At 39.3% G+C, this 16,490-nt stretch overlaps 1 protein-coding gene across 1 annotated transcript; it reads right to left on the bottom strand.

Annotated features, from left to right (window-relative positions):
- LOC149422421 (mini-chromosome maintenance complex-binding protein) lies at positions 1-15,874 on the bottom strand. The gene is made up of 9 exons (XM_089633792.1): positions 15,651-15,874; positions 15,358-15,540; positions 13,151-13,516; positions 12,093-12,333; positions 11,406-11,523; positions 9,345-9,524; positions 3,821-4,064; positions 2,152-2,319; positions 1-240 (listed from the first exon to the last, which is right to left on the bottom strand). The coding sequence occupies exons 1-9, from the start codon at positions 15,771-15,773 to the stop codon at positions 46-48; spliced, it is 1,818 nt and encodes a 605-aa protein (XP_089489918.1). The 5' UTR covers positions 15,774-15,874; the 3' UTR covers positions 1-45.
- Between the last annotated feature and the right edge of the window lie 616 nt (positions 15,875-16,490).

Raw genomic sequence — 16,490 nt, 5'->3', positions numbered from 1 at the left:
AGTTGTGATGTACCAAAATCTAAGGTGTCTCAGTTACATCTCTGTTCACTTAATCAATCTGTTCTTCCGTTGCTCCTCCATGTTCTTAGCCATGCTCCAGCACTCGGCATCCAGTTTGTTGACGCCCTTGGAGAGGCCCACCAGCCGCGTGAGCACCAGCAGGTTGTGGAGGTCCTCCGCCGTGGCCTGTTTCGACGCATCCGGATTGTTGCGCATCTCCACAAAGTCCTTCTGGATGAACTGGAAGTGTTTTAAACGTTTTAGGGTCTTCCACGTGGAAACTCAAATGGTCAAAGTAAATAACTTGTAAGCAATGACATAATAATATTATTATATTACTAGTGCAGACATTTGAATTTTTACTCATCAGTTCCAATTTTGAAAATGATAGTTAAAATATTATGTTATTGGTAAGTATTTATGTACTTTTTCGCTTGACCGAATTCTTGACAAAATCAGTTTCAATTTTGAAAATGACACTTAAATTCAAAGCAAATCCACGTTAATAGATCCAGAGTTACAATTATTTACAGAGTGACAAACCCACAACTGATTTGTGGTGATGATAATATGTACTTTAGACATGTCATATTCCCAGAATATCAACAAAAAATATGGAGCCTCTTTTTTAAATGTTCGGACAGTTTTTTACAATGTGTCTAAGATGAAGCAGGACATACCTGACAGACTTTTAACTTGCAATTCTTGAGCTTTTTCAGAATATTATAATACGTAGATGGAATGTTGGTCACCAGTGTCCTTTTTATTCAATTAATAAAAACAATAATAACTCTTTCACATGTTTCTACTGACAAGAATCTAATGCAAGTATGCTTGTACCACATGATACACCCTCCCGTTCCCACAGCATTGGAGACAGTAAGGGAAATAAAGGCCGAAACATTTTTTTTTAACAAAAGAAAACATTCCCAAGTTACGAATAACCTGACAATATTTGAAAAACTTCTATTTCCAACATTATAAGCAGAAAACGTTGTTTGCGCAATGGTGGAGGACTTAGGATTAATGATGAAAAATGCTGAAATGTGCAAATGTATAATGTAATCCAATTTCTACACTTAGAATGATGCTCATTTTCAGTAATTAAAGACATTTAATATGTATGTTAACACACTACAAGCGAGCGAAAATAGGGTACCGTTAAAGAAAATAGATTTTTTTTAAACCGCTATATCTTTGAATATAATATACCGGTGTCCGGAAACTCGTAGTACAAGCGGGAAACTGGAGAATCTACACCACATGGGGAACCCAAAAAAACATAAAGTTTTTTGATTTGAGCATTTAAAAAAAAAAAAAAAAAACCAAAAAAAAATATTTTTCGGCTATTTTAGGGTTAAAGTTTTTTCTGGTGTTTAGGGTTGAATAACAGATGTTTTAACCCTGCAGAGCAGAAATATTTTATGATTACACCGGGTTAAATGAAGGGTGATTTCAAAATAATGCTTCAAATCCGAGTTTCTTCATTTGTTTTACTTTCAAATAGTTTTAATTAGTTGGGTACTTTGATATTCAGTAATAATTTATAAGAATTTGATTAAAAAAAAAAAAAAAAAAAATCAACTTCAAACTCGATTTACTCGATAACGAAAGCTCAAATAAAAAAAAAATATACTACAAAATCGACTCCAAATGTGATGTAGATTCACCAGTTTCCCGCTTGTACTACGAGTTTCCGGACACCCTGTATATTTTTTTTTTTTGGTGGTCACCAAATCCAAACTATAAAAGTACTGTCTGAAATTTAAGTTTAAGTCAGTTTTGTGTCATTTGGTGACGTTTTATGTGTAAAAAATGTATATATTTTAATACAAAAAATATGGTTTCCACTTAAAAAAAATAATGATTTGCGCATCTCCCGTGCCAGACGTGCAAGGATTTATTATCCATTCTACAGGTTTAGTACAGTTTCCCTTTGATTAAATATTCTTCCACACAGGAGAAAAGAAGGTAAGAAAATGGGAGACTTGTATCACATTGTTTATACATATTTATTGTTGGGACCTGCACAAAAATATATGAAATTTAATGTTCATACAGAATTATCGGACAGCGCTGTCTTTACAGCCATTCAAGTAGGACCGGTATAAAAGGTAGAACTACCCTTCCCGCCGAAAGTGTGTTAATTACCTCTGGTTCATCTTCAATGGTGAATTTGGCCAGCTGCATGGATGTCAGGTACACTCTGATCTTGTGGAGGACCTCATTGTTCATGAGGTAATGCTTTGCCGCTTCAAATATCTCATTCACAATGGCCACATTGGATTCATCTATCGTGAGAGGCACGTGGAAATCACTCTGGAAAAAAATAATTCCATACTTTTAACATGTAAACTTAAGGCGTGGTTTATACAAGAGTGGAAGAGACATGGCGCGGACAATGTCTCCTTCATACCATTTGAGCCTGCGCTACATCGCCTGTGTATAATTACACCATACAAAGTCTATGGAGAGGACACCCGCCACTTAATACACATACAAACAGACTAATTCTCCTGACTAACTAACCATCATGCTGTTTCCCCACAGGGGTAGGCAGAGAGGACGGACCGCCAAACAACTCGGTCTTGGCACACACTTCTCGCCACATTCATACATGCTCTTCTGTTTCTGAATCTTGACATGGCCTGACTCAAGTATTTGTTTCACTTGATCATGCCATGTCTTTCTTGGACATCCCAACTTCTTCTACCATTCACATTCTACTTAAACTTTCTTTGTTCATTCGCTCTACATGCCCAAACCATTGAAGTGTCCCTTTCTTAATCTTACTCACCACGCTTACATCAGCATTCTTTGCAAATCTCTACATTTCTTACATGATCATATAAGGTTTTATCACACATACGCCCCAGGGATCTCATTTCTACAGCATTCAGTCTATTTTCATCTACATACCAATATTTGCTTAATATCAAAAATTTAATCTTTGAAAAATGTATGGGGCCGTTCAAGTATTACGTAAGCAAATTTATTACAATTATTTACCCCCTCTTCCCCCTTGTCACCAAAAGTAAGCAAAGCTCTTACCCCCCCTCCCATGCTTACGTAAAAAATGCATATAGGTAATATGCATTTTTCTGTTAATGTATTCTGTTTTTTAAGCGAGTGCCTAAACGTATTAATTATTTGTGGGAATCCCCGAATATGTATTCGGTTTTCAAACATAGACAATGTGTGGGTTGCCAATGTGTAAAAAAAAATAACTACTGCTGAGCAGTGCTGACGTAATCACTATCTCCACCCCCCCACCCCCCCATGTCATCAAAAATAAGCAAAGCAAAGACCCCCCTGCCCCCCTATAGTGCTTACATAATACTTGAACGGCCCCTATCCAAAAAAGCGCAGCTAAATGCAAAACAATTTTAATCTATATACGAAGACTACAAACTAATGTATCATCTACCACCAGCGCAGAGTTTAATATTGCGTGAAGACAGAAATATTTTACAACAATATTCCGAAGTGTAAACTAATTTGACACACCGTCCTGGAGGCGTAGCAATCCAAGGAACAAATGAATTTGGATCGCAAGTTATATTGAGAGCCATTAATTGCGTTCGGTGTTGACGGCATTTAGCATCCATTTCCAAGGGGTAGCTAATTTTTAATAGTACTAGTTCATGGCACAGATTTTCACATTTGGAAGATTTATTGTTAAATTTAAAAAATAAGTTAATTGTTTCTTCTCCCCAAATAAGAATCCAATCAAGCTTTAATTTTATTGATTTATATTAGTAGCACCGATGACATGTTAATTGTGGAAATTTTACAAAGAATTACATAATAAAACACTCACAGGCAACAGTGACTTTCCCTCGGAAAGTATCAGCACGGGGATATCGCAGTCGTGGTCCATTTGGTAATACTTGAAGTCGTACTTGACCTTCTGCGTCTGGATCATCTCTCCGAGAGCGGTGAGGTTGGAGATGCCGGTGCTGTCCAGCCGACCCGGCTCCATCTTGGTCTCGTCCAGCACCAGGTGCGTGTTCTTGCTGAGCTGGAGGATGCCGCTGGTCAGACGGTTGCACTCGTAGTCTTTCCTAAAACGTCATTATATTGTAAAGATTGTAAGTTAGCTTTGGTTCCGGGACAAAACAAAACATTGAAGAAAAGTTACAAAAAAAAAACCTAAACCTTAACATGTATATTCATTATACATAATGTACATCTGATATTATACAGGGTGTATCGGCACTAACCCGACAAACTTTAACCAGCTATTCCTTAGCACATTTGGAGTAAAAAATGTTATGGGCACTTTGCTGTCCGGTAGCATTTTTTTTTCAATTAAAAACAAAAAAAAATAACATTTCCAGTGTGACATCACTGTCATTGGCATTGCGTTTCGTGTTCAACAGCTGTTATAAGCAAGTATGTCAAAAAGCGTCTTCGCTCTTTCGCACACACTAAATAATAATAGTTAAAAATGAGACGAATGGTGCCGTGCCATTTCATTGTGATTGTAAAAGAGCGCCAATATAGGTAAACACGTGCATTATTCAACGGAATTCGAATAAAATATTTGCCAGATGGGTTTTCAAACTTTGACAAAGGATAAAACAGTGGTGACATGTGGTGAAAATATGAATAATAAATTTTTTATTAAAAAAAAACGTTACCGGACAGCAAAGTGCACATAAGATTTTTTACTCCAAATATGCTAAGGAATAGCTGGTTAAAGTTTGTCAGGTACGTGCCGATACACCCTGTATATTCATGTATAGTAATTAAAATAACTGAATTTCAATTTGGGAGGCGGGAATGGGTAAAGCCGCCCCAGGAACCATCTATTGGATAACCAACCCCCCTGCCATAAGTCACCCCAAGTGGTTTGCTACGTTTGGTGACTTAGCAGGGGTGACCGGGTCCATGGCTTGGGAGGTCTGTCTAAGTGTTGGCGGCATATGCGTTTGTCCACCTACTGTGTGGCGGGCCGAATCGGGAGACTGGTTGAGGGAGACCTTTTGACCTCTCCAGCTAGACACTCTCGACCCATCGCCTTGCACCGCATTGGGAGGGATGGATTCATACATCCGTGACTTCTGGACACATTGACCCCCAGATTCTTAACCACCCCTCATACCTTTTTTCTTCCCAGAACTTCCTATCCATAAAAATACCCTCCACACAGCATCCCAAAAGATGACATATGGACTGAGGGAAAAAATTTCCTCACGGCCTCCTGTGTGGAGCCAATGTTAAAAAAATAGGTTAAATAATAACCTATTTTGCATGCTTTTCCATCTCCCCTGATGTAATTAGTTGTTTCTAGTAGTAATTAAGTTGAAACCAAGCGTTGTAACTTCATAAAGAAGATTATTTAGAGAACTATTTTTATTCTTCAACGATTATCAGATTGTAATTACTAGAAATAGCAAACAGGCTACGGACGCACTGGTTCCGTGATGACAGGGATACTCGGAAATAATTGCATTTGTCTTGAAAGCAAGAACTGTCACAATATAACATTATCAGACAGTTATTTTAAAACGTGGATTGCGCGAGCACCATTCAGAAAATATCCGTTGAGGCGCAAGCTAATCACAGCGCCTTACGCTAGCCTTATTGCCTGGAGAAAATTAGGATTAATGATTAGTTTTTTTCTAAACATTTATAAAATTAAGATGGATATGAATAGCAAAATGTTGAAGTTTATTGACTAAGAAAGTTATATGTATAAAACCACCCAATTAAGGCGGGGCTAGGGTTTAAAAATTATTTATTTTGCATTTTTTAAATTTTTTTTAAAAATAAATGCTATGTTAAGAATATTGTGTTCAAATTTCAAGTTGATTGGAGCAAAATTGACGAAGTTATGAGTATTTTTATACCTGTCGGATTTTAATCCCTATCCGACCATACGTATAAGCCGAGCAGAGCAGGAAGCTGAGAGACAAACTAAAGAAGGCAGGATTCATCGTAGACAGGAGCAAAAAGGTGCTTTAGACATCATGGATGATAGCAACATCCTTTATGGACCTGGCATTGATGATTCAGTGTGAGGTAAGCTGATAAAATTTGCTTATAAACGTTTAATATCAGATTTTTTAGTGTTCAAAACTTTATAGCGTTTTTCCCACAACTCACGTTTTTAAAGTCGGTGCCCGTCATAACTTCAAAACTACTGCACCGATCCTTTTGAAATTTTGAAAACTATTTCTGTACATAATTTATGAGGTAACGCTGGAGAGTTTTTTCAAATTTGTTAATAATTATTATTTTACAATAACAAATTAGCCGATTTTTTTCATTAAAAATAGCGTTTTTCCCTTCAAAGTGTTCCAAAAAAGTGAAAAATTAAAATTTCGAAAAACCCTCCCAGCGTTACCTGAGAAAAACTATTATCTAACGAATGAACTTTGATTTTTTGATTTCAGATGACCCAGCACCGAGTTATGAGGGGCACCGCCATTCTACTTTTTTTTGAGACACGTCCGAATAATTGCTGCCATTGCCGTGTTTTTTAATATTTCTCCGTGAAATTTTTTTACAACATTCTTAAAATGTCATACTTTACTGTCCTATTAGATTTAATAAGAGATTTTAACTGTGTTGTCACAAAAAATTCACAAAAAAATCCTTTTTTTCATACGAATTAACCCTAGCCCCCCCTTAAGTATAGAAATGATTAGGTGAAAACTGAGGATCGAAAAAAAGACAGTATTTTATGGAAATTGGGATAAATAGTATTGAAAGTCGTTTACGTCTAAAAAAATGTATGTATTCTTATTAAAATAATTAGATCTTATACCCTAAACCCTGCAAACACTTGCGGCTCTCACGTCTTGAACAAATCACTGGAAATGTCCGTCTAAAACTCTGGTGGCATGAATTTGAACAACATCGGCCAATGAAGATGCTCTATTTCGCTGGCCATATCTCTAAACCAATCACAATTTAGAAAGTTTTCAACCAATCAAAGAAATGCGTCAGTAATTATCTAGAACTTGGAACTCAAGGGGCGCGCGCGCACGCAACGCAGCAAAATTTAAAACTCAAATTTGAGGGGCACGCATGCCACGAGTTAAGAATAGATTTAAGAAAATTGGCCATCAAGGTTATGATTTGGCTATGCTTTATCGAAAAATTACAAGATCAAAAATGAAACACCAAAACTTTAGACAGAATAATGAAAGGATTCACATTTACGCTGTTCTCTTGTAAGTTTTTTAAAAAATTTTTTATATTAACTCCACACAGGAGGCCCTGAAGAAAATAATTTCCCTCAGGGCCTATGTCATCTTTGGGGATGCTGTCTGGAGGGTCTTTTTGTGGAGAGGAAGGAGTGAACATGGGTCTTGAAGAGTCCCATGTTGTAGGAGGGAGGAAACACAGAGGCCAGCAGTTCGTTCCACAGCCGAGCTGTTGAACTTAAGAACGAATCGTAGAAGCGACCCGTTTTCATGTGACAAATGTCAACCGTGTGCAAATGTTGGGCGCGCGTTTGGCGTGTATCCCGACTACGCACCGGTGCCGAAGGGATCAATGACGCTAGTTCCTCAGAGCATCTTCATAGGGGCTCCGGACCAGAGATGGCTGCCAAATTCGACAGTAGGGCGCACTTGCGATTTGTACAGTGTCAGCAGTTGTGTACTATTAAAGTATCTGCGGGCCCTGTACAGAACTGATGTGATCGCTATGGGGCGGTAGTTGGCCGGGTTGGAGCGGTCACCTTTCTTGGGAATAGGGTGAATGACCGCTTTTTTCCAACCAGAGGGCACAGTGCCACACTTCAGGGACATTTTGAAGAGCTTTGTCAAAACTGGAACTATTTCCGCAGCACACCTCTGCAATACCAGGGCAGGTATTCCATCAGGTCCACTAGCTTTGTTAACATCGAGCCCCCGTATAACGTGGAGTACATCCCAATGCCGGATCCTCAGCTATTTCATATAGAAGCCGCAGTGAGGAACCGACGGCGGAACAGCACCCCCGTCATCGAGGGTCGAGTTTTCCGCAAACATTTTCCCTAATAAGTTAGCCTTTTCGGTGGCGGTGTTTGCTAGTGAGCCGTCAGGTCTGGTAAGAGGTGGCAAACTGGGTTTGCAAAAATTCCGACCTATTGAGCCCGCAAGGGACCAGAATGCTCTGCTGCCATGCGGGCAGGCAGCCAGCTTTTTGCTGATCTGCAGGTCGTATTCGAATTTTGACCTATTAATGATTCTCTTGTATTCCTTTGCCGATTTGTTGTATGCTGATCTGCTTTCGGGCGTTCGAGATGTGTTGTAGGCTCGGTAAGCCGCGTTTTTTCGTCGAACTGCTTCGGAGCATTGTCGACTGAACCACGGCTTTGAGCCCACACCAGTTTCTTTAGTAGTTGATTGTATGAAGCCATCCATCGCCGATTTGATGACTTCACCAATCTCCTGGGCACATCTTGAAGGGTCCAAAGTCCGAAAACAAACAGCTGACCACGGAAAAGCGTTGAAATGGGCCCGCATACCGAACCAATCTGCTGACCTATAGTGCCACACTTTTCTCCTCAGCCTCTCATTGGTTGGTCTGAGGCTAACGGGGGTTGATGTCGTCACTAGGCAGTGGTCAGATGATCCCCGAGGCGTTGTGACATCAATCTTATAACCGTGTGGCACAGTAGTTAAGAATAGGTCTAACAGATTGGAACGGTGAGTCTGGACATCAGGAACCCTTGTAGGCTCCTGAACCAGTTGCTCTAATCCATAGCAAATGGCAAAGGATTCCGCCTGTCGGCCAGCCGAGTCCGTTGGGCCTGTACATAATAATCACAGATAATAATAGAAACAAAGGGAGAAATGGCATGTAAGCATTCCAAACGTCGCTGAGCTATGGTCAAACAGCACGGACTACGGACTATCAAAGCAATGAAAAGTATACGTTTGGCGGAAGGTAGAGACAAAGACGTGATACCACTGTGCGAAGATGTGATTTGCAGTAGTATTGGTAAAAGATGTTGGCAACACTTTTGTGCTAGTGGTTTCATAATAAAAATGTTTTCAGTCCATCTCCCTTAATTCTATAGTCATGATCATCAACTTAATTCAATTGTATCATTGGCATCAAACATCAATTAATCAGTGACATTTTTTTTTACATATGTAAGGTTCCCATTGAACGTCGATTCTAGGTCTATTTAAGCTTTTGAATAATTTTTGATTAGCAGGAAACCCCAATTGCCATTATGTTTTGCCAGTTGATCACAATTAATAATGCTGAAATCGACCTATAATGGGTAACTTTCAAATGACTAAAAAAAACAAAATGGCGCTGATTGGCTATTTGATGACAATATTACATTTGAATTTGTGCGAAACACCCCAACTTTAGGAAGAGATACAACATACTTTGGCAGGAAACACATGGTGTTCATGTTCTCCACCGTCAGCGGCAGGTAGTAGCTCTTGGTCACCATCAGCTGCAGGATGCTGTAGAGGCAGGCGGAGTACTGAGGGTGGCGCGTGGCGGGGATCTTTGATAGGTTAAGGGCAAACTTGCCCAGCGTGAGGACATCCTTACGAATGTAGCTGAAAACAGATTCAAATTATATACATAAGTACATACATAATTATAAGCAGCAAAGATATAATTGGGATCACTAGAAAAACATAATTTAACATTTAACAGCCAAATCATGGTAATCTTTTTATAGATAAAATGTATTAGTACATTGTAGTGTGCTATTTTTTCTTATGGCCATTATTTGACCGGTCAGTGGCTGAGTTGGCATTGTGTCGGTTCCCACACAGGCGTCGTATGTTCAATTCCTCTGCTGGCTGAGTCCTCCATCACGACACAAGCAACATTTTCCGCAAACTGGGGTGGTAGTAGGAGATTTTCAAATATTGTCAGGTTATTAGTAATTCAGGAATGCTTGTCTTTCTTTTTTTTTATTAAAATTAAAAATTTTATTCAATAATTGGATAATAATACGTAACAAACGATTGACAATTTTATGGATGTTTCAAAGCGCCATAGTACAGTGAAGAAATAAATATTAACCCTTTTACTAATAAATCTATTTCAAATTTTACACAATCGATAAACAACCAAATTAATAGTTGTTTGTGAACTTTGAACCTTAAAAAGGTTTTCAATTTAAAAAGAGAATTAGTAGTAAAAAAAAACTGTAAGAGCTGTTTCAGAGAGGTGTATGGTATACGTTTACATCTCCTTCTTGCAACTAGCTCAGAATAATACTCAAATATATTGCTGTTTTATACTTACCTCTTAAGTCGTATGTTCTGCCATCGTATCAATTCCGATCGCTTGTGTGGGGACTAGGGAGGTGAATTTAATTAAGAAAATCTATTAATTATGAGTCTCGATTTTAATTGGGTTGGTCAAGTTTTAATACTAAATCTAAATTATACTTAGATCTATAACTTAACTAGTTGTCATATGGTTCGAGTTGCTTCTTCACTATTCACATCGTCATTGTTCACTGTAACTACACTGTTGTCTCTGAGTTGGTTCTGTGCGTTGGCCTTAGTAAGGACGAAGTCCTAGGTGGCAGCTTCTGCAGTTCTGCAACTCAGGCCCCCCGGCCACGTCTGGTCACCGCGCTTTCTTCGGCTCCCGGCCGCGTCTGGTCATCGCGCTTTCTTCGCCTCCCGGCCGCGTCTGGTCACCGCACTTTATTCGCCTCCCGGTTGCGTCTAGTCACCGCATTTTCTTCGCCTCACGCCCAGCATTACGTCGCCGGGCGGAGGATAACATATCTTGAAGATCAATTTCTCTAACTCGACTGTAACTTCTTCATCCACCGCCCAGCATCACACCGCTGGGCGCGGAACGCGTACTTCACCACCACTCCTGTCTCGGTCTCCTCTCTCTCCCGCCTCGATCTTGACTGTCTTCCTTCCTGAGCTCGTAGGACCTGTCCTGAATTCTTCCTTTACAACCCCCGTCTGTCAACACTTTCTTTGTCTTTGGGTGCACACTGCGGGACACACTCAGTTTAACATTCAAATTTATTTGTGACAAAATTTGATTCGTCACAGAGGGCAATTTGAAATCGCACTTACCACTCGACTTTGAAACCAAACTTTTCAAACTTTTGCTGCCGAGTGACCTGCGAGAATCTCTAGGTGTATGAAGAGCTGAGTGCATTCAGAGGAGCAGCAAAACTGTGCTGTTGGTGCCGACACGGTTCCGAAACCGAGCGGTTCAACCGCCATGTGTGAACAAGCTCCAACACTGGACAGCTTAAAGAGGTTAACTATCCCATAGTTCAACCAAAAACAAAAAAAAAGGTAGTGTCGCAAGTAAACTACTAATAAACAACACCCCCTGCTTGTGGTCTGCGACCGACTGACAACAAAGTTAACCGTGTCAAGGTGAAGGAATATAAAAGGGAAAAAAAGGGTACACCATGCTTACATGCATTAATGACAATGGAAACATACACGCAAGATATAAGGTAGCATATCAGGTAGTCAGCGGCCAGAGCGTCTCCGAATAGCAGCTCCGTTAGGGTGAGATGAAGATGCTCTCGTGCTCCTTTCGCATCTTTCAAATGTTTTTCTGGAAATAACAAAAAAAAAACATATAATACGAGACTTAACTATTCAATCTCCTTATCTAACATCTGGAACCAGTGGCACTATGTTAATACCGCACAAGAGTTTTAACGGCTACCAAACATCTGGAGCCAGTGGCACTATGTTAATACCGCACAAGGATTCGAACTGCTACCAAACATCTGGAGCCAGTGGCACTATGTTAATACCGCACAAGGATTCGAACTGCTACCAAACATCTGGAGCCAGTGGCACTATGTTAATACCGCACAAGGATTCGAACTGCTACCAAACATCTGGAGCCAGTGGCACTATGTTAATACCGCACAAGGATTCGAACTGCTACCAAACATCTGGAGCCAGTGGCACTATGTTAATACCGCACAAGAGTTCGAACTGCTACCAAACATCTGGAGCCAGTGGGACTATGGCATCGCAAATTTGGGTATTTTGTGAAGGGAGCAGGGAAGGGAAAAGGATGGAGAAGAGGAACAATAGGAAGTACCTGGCATGTTTCGGTTCTGAATAATGGTCTTTCACCAGGGCGATACTGATAGCATACTAGGTGAATACCTTGATCTGTCTCTCTGGGCAGCAGGGGATTGCAGTGGTGCAGGGTCTCGATGTGCACAGCATGAATGCGCGGCACGAGGCTGGGCGGGGGGTTGTGGGTTAGGGTCTCCACGTCCATGTCCTCACCGGTGGCCTCGTTCTTCTTGCCGTTCCATTCGTTGCCCAGGATCGGGTCCACTGACAGGAAGCCCACCACCTCCACCATGTCATTCAGCTTCAGTCTGTCGTACTCATTGTATACCTGGAAGAATTATCAACCCAGGCAAACTTTATTAAAGGTTACTGTCAAGGTTTATCAATTAAAAATTTACTGCATTTTTTGACACAAATAAATGTTTTTTCCCACCACAAATGAATGATTGCATGCAAAAGAATAGAAGAAAACTCTATCCACTGTCTTTCAAATGCGTGGTTAAAAAACAACATCGAAACCAACAGCACAACTAAAAAGAAATCCTTTCAAAAATTTCTCTACTTGCTTACAATTTTTTAAATAAAACTTCGTTTCAGAAACAACTAATTACACCATTCTTTTTAAATCAAAGTTAAAAATTTCCCATGTTTTTATGCCATTTTAGATCTTGTTAGTAAGATGTGATATTTGCCGAAAGGTTCTGCTTCAATCTAAATACACACAAATTATTTAAATAAGCCAAACTAATAACCTATTTTGGACATGTTTTTCCATCTCCACTGAAGCATTTGTTTCTTGCGATAATTAAGTGGAAACAAAGTGTTAATTCACTAACTTATGTATATTTATTACTATTATTTAATGAGCTGGCAGCATTCTGCTGATGCGTCCATGTCTAATTTCACAAAAAGTTTAAGAGTAATTGAGTTGATTTAAATTTAAAAAATAAGTTAATCTTTCTGCTTTCGAAATAAGAATGCAATCGAACTTTAAATTGATTTAAATTTATAGCATCCATGACATGGTGCGGAAGTTTGTTTCGTGCTTTCACTTCTCTATTCGTAAGTGTTTCCTAAAAAGCGAGATTTACATGAGTAAGTGATTTACATGTATCAGTAAGTGATGTATGGAAGTTTTACCATACCTTCATCAGACAAACTTTCCCCGTAACATCGGGCAGAGGAAAATTCAGAATATGTTCATGCGATACGGTGACATTCTGCGTGACGTTTCTGTTGATGGCTCTACTTCGGTCCTTGCAGCCTTCCCCGGTCTCCATCAGGTCCGCTTCACTGTCCCCGGCCTCGTCCAGGCTGCGCTTGAGGTTCGGGTTGGACTGGGCCATGCCTTCCTTGGACGTGCTGGCCGGGTGAATGAGGTGAGGCATGAAGTTCAGCTCTTGCTCTAGCTTCTGAACCCACTCGTTCAGCCCTGGGAGGGAGATGGTGACCATGGTCTGCCGTTCCGCGCTTTTCAGCTTGCTGGAGTTGTAGTTCAATACTTCGTCTTCCTAAATAATAATTATATTACATTTGTTTGGCACTTTGACACACAGCGAACACTAAAAATAAGATTTCATTCATAAATACATTATTATATTTTATTATTCAATTGTTTTCTGAAGATTTTCAGCGCCATTAGAGAAAGTGAGATAGTGAACTTAGTAACACATAAGTATAAAAAGAAGGACAATCTAATAGCAGTAGGTTGTCTCACACAGTATTCCGTGTTCGCCTTATAGTGTAAGCGAGTAAGCATATCTGTTATCTCAGGGTTTGTGAAACAAAAACGAGACTAGATGTATTTTAACGTCATTGGGCACGGGCAGGGCCGGCCATATGCGGGCGCAAATGGAGCAGTCCACTCTGGGTACCAAATTTCCAAGGCGCTCATAATACCTAACTTAAAACATCGCCCTTTAGATTATTTTTCGTAAAAACTCGCGCTACAAAAAAACACAAAATCATCCAAATATTGATTACAGTGATCACCTACTACCTTACCTACTTCCTACTACCTAGGGCCAAGGCGTCTACTGGTTTTGACGAGGGGTGCCAAAATTTTACTCGCTGACCCTTTATATTCATAGCAATTGCCCATTCAGGGCAATTTATATTCATGCCCTGCCTATGTGAAATTATTTAGTAATTATTCGGGATCGCTGGCCACGCTTAACCTGTGGAACGTTAATGGGTCTCTGGAGTACATTCTAATATGATTTTTATTAGAATAATTTGCTATGCTGTTTCAACCTTAAACCTTAAAAAAATGTATAAAAACAAAATCAGCATCGCTTGGGCTAATAAAACGTTAGGTTTCACTAACCTTTGTCTGTTTTATGCTCCGGCCTTCAACAGGTTAAAACCATTTTTTTATAAATAAAACCTTTCGGTTCACCATACTATAAAAGACAACTATCTGCTTTTAGAAATTTTTTATTTTTATTTTCAATTAAGTAAAATGAAAGTTTGCTTTCGTTGTACGGGATAGCAGCCATATAAAATAATTTAATTAAGCGTGGCCAGCGATCCTGAATATTTACCAATTTTTATTTTTTTTCTTTTTAAAAGAAAGACCAACATTCCCGGGTTGCGAATAACCTGACAATATTTGAAAATCTCCTACTACCACCACAGTAAGCTGAAAATGTTGCTTGTGTTGTGATGGAGGACTTAGCCAGCCGAGGAATTGAACACACTACACCTGGGTGGGACCCAAACACGATGTCAACTCAGCCACCGACCGGTAGGCCGGTGGCCGAGTTGACATCATATTATTACTAATTATTTATATACATGTAATATAAATAGGTTACAGGGCAATTATTTATATACATGTAATATAAATAGGTTACAGGGCAATTATTTATATACATGTAATATAAATATGTTACAGGGCAATTTCTTTTTCATATCGCTGTACAGCCGCCGGCAATACTTTCGGCAGATAAAATGATAAATAAACAACGATGTTCATAAATATAAGTGGACATCTTCATTTTGTTTTTCTTTTGTAATTCTAAAGCAAGAGTCAGAAAACAACATTAGTTTTCCAAGCATTGTTAAGCGCCAAACCATTGTTTATGTAGATATCGCATAGGAAATACTAATATTTTGTGCGAGCATAATAATTGGTAAATTATAATATAATATTATAAAAATATAATTATTATAATTCACACATTTATATGATAATGGTGTTATTAGTACACGATACATTGATAATGTGTCATCAGTAAAAAATTGTCCTGTAGCGGATAAAAATAATCTCTCTTATTATGTTGCAGATGAAAAAATAATATACTAGTAGCCATTTATCTTAAAATAGATTAAAAAATGTTATGGTACATACAGCCACATCTGCTGTGTCTCTATACTTCCCAGAGCTGAGGCGGGAGCTCTTGGTCTGTTTGTTGATTATCTCAAATGTGTCGAAGTAGAACTCTGGATTGTGCATATCTTGAATCATGCCCCTGAACCTCACAAGCCGGCTGTCCCTCAAGTGGTGCAAAGCATTCGCATTCAACAGCGGTACCTGGAGGAGGTTAAAGAAGGTCATTTCATTTTTCAATCAAAAATAAATTGATCTCATTAACATGGTGAAAACATATTAACGAAATGATGGCCTATCGGTCTTTCTTTTACCTTTGAGCGATTTGCCGGGCTCGTGAGGACGTTCCTATAATGTTCCTCATACTTTAACCATACATCAGGGTTGACATCTTCGATGTCGATAGGACTTTCCATGTTAGAACTTTCCGAATCCATTTAATGAAAACAATAAAGACCAGACGAATGAATCACTACGCAACTCAAGATTTCGACAGACAAAAACACTCGTACAAAATCACAAAACAAACGCTGCACACATGCGCTGACAGACGGGATTGGCGCGAAATATTTAATTGTAAAATTTAGAGATGGTTGATATTCCAGTCCCGGTTACAAGGACTCGGTTCCTTACTTGCACTGGAACCGTCGATATTATTTCTTCGAGGAACCGGTTATTTGATTCGAACTTTGACAGTTGAAGAACTCACTTGTCTTTTTTCCGTTCGAATACGAAAAAACCTAATTTTATTGCCTTTTGTCGGTTAAAACTATATTTTTTGTCCTCTTTGAGTGCCTTTATTGCTGACCAAGTCCAGTAAGTGTTATTTTATATTAATATACATTCCTTTTGCCCCAATGGCCTTTGCCATGGGTAAAAAACCACCAGATCCCGTCCCCCCTGATCCTGACCCTCTTAATTTTGATAATGACATTGCTAGCGAGGTTGAAATAATGACTGATTCCTCTACTCCCAAAAAACGAAAAGTTAGCGTCCTTCCGAAAAAGGAATCTTCTCAGGTTACAGTTCCTGTAGAGACTGTCGCTCCTCCACTCGCTTCACTGTACCCGACTTCAGCAAAAGCCCCCATTCATCGTGTATGTGCAAAACAACACACAAGGCCACTCACTGCATCCCCTTGATTTCGGTAAATT

The sequence above is a fragment of the Hesperophylax consimilis genome, chromosome 7, assembly GCF_061612785.1.
Source record: "Hesperophylax consimilis isolate HC1 chromosome 7, BYU_Hcon_1.0, whole genome shotgun sequence".
Taxonomy (NCBI): Eukaryota; Metazoa; Arthropoda; class Insecta; order Trichoptera; family Limnephilidae; genus Hesperophylax; species Hesperophylax consimilis.
This window is presented reverse-complemented; position numbering and strand designations above follow the sequence as displayed.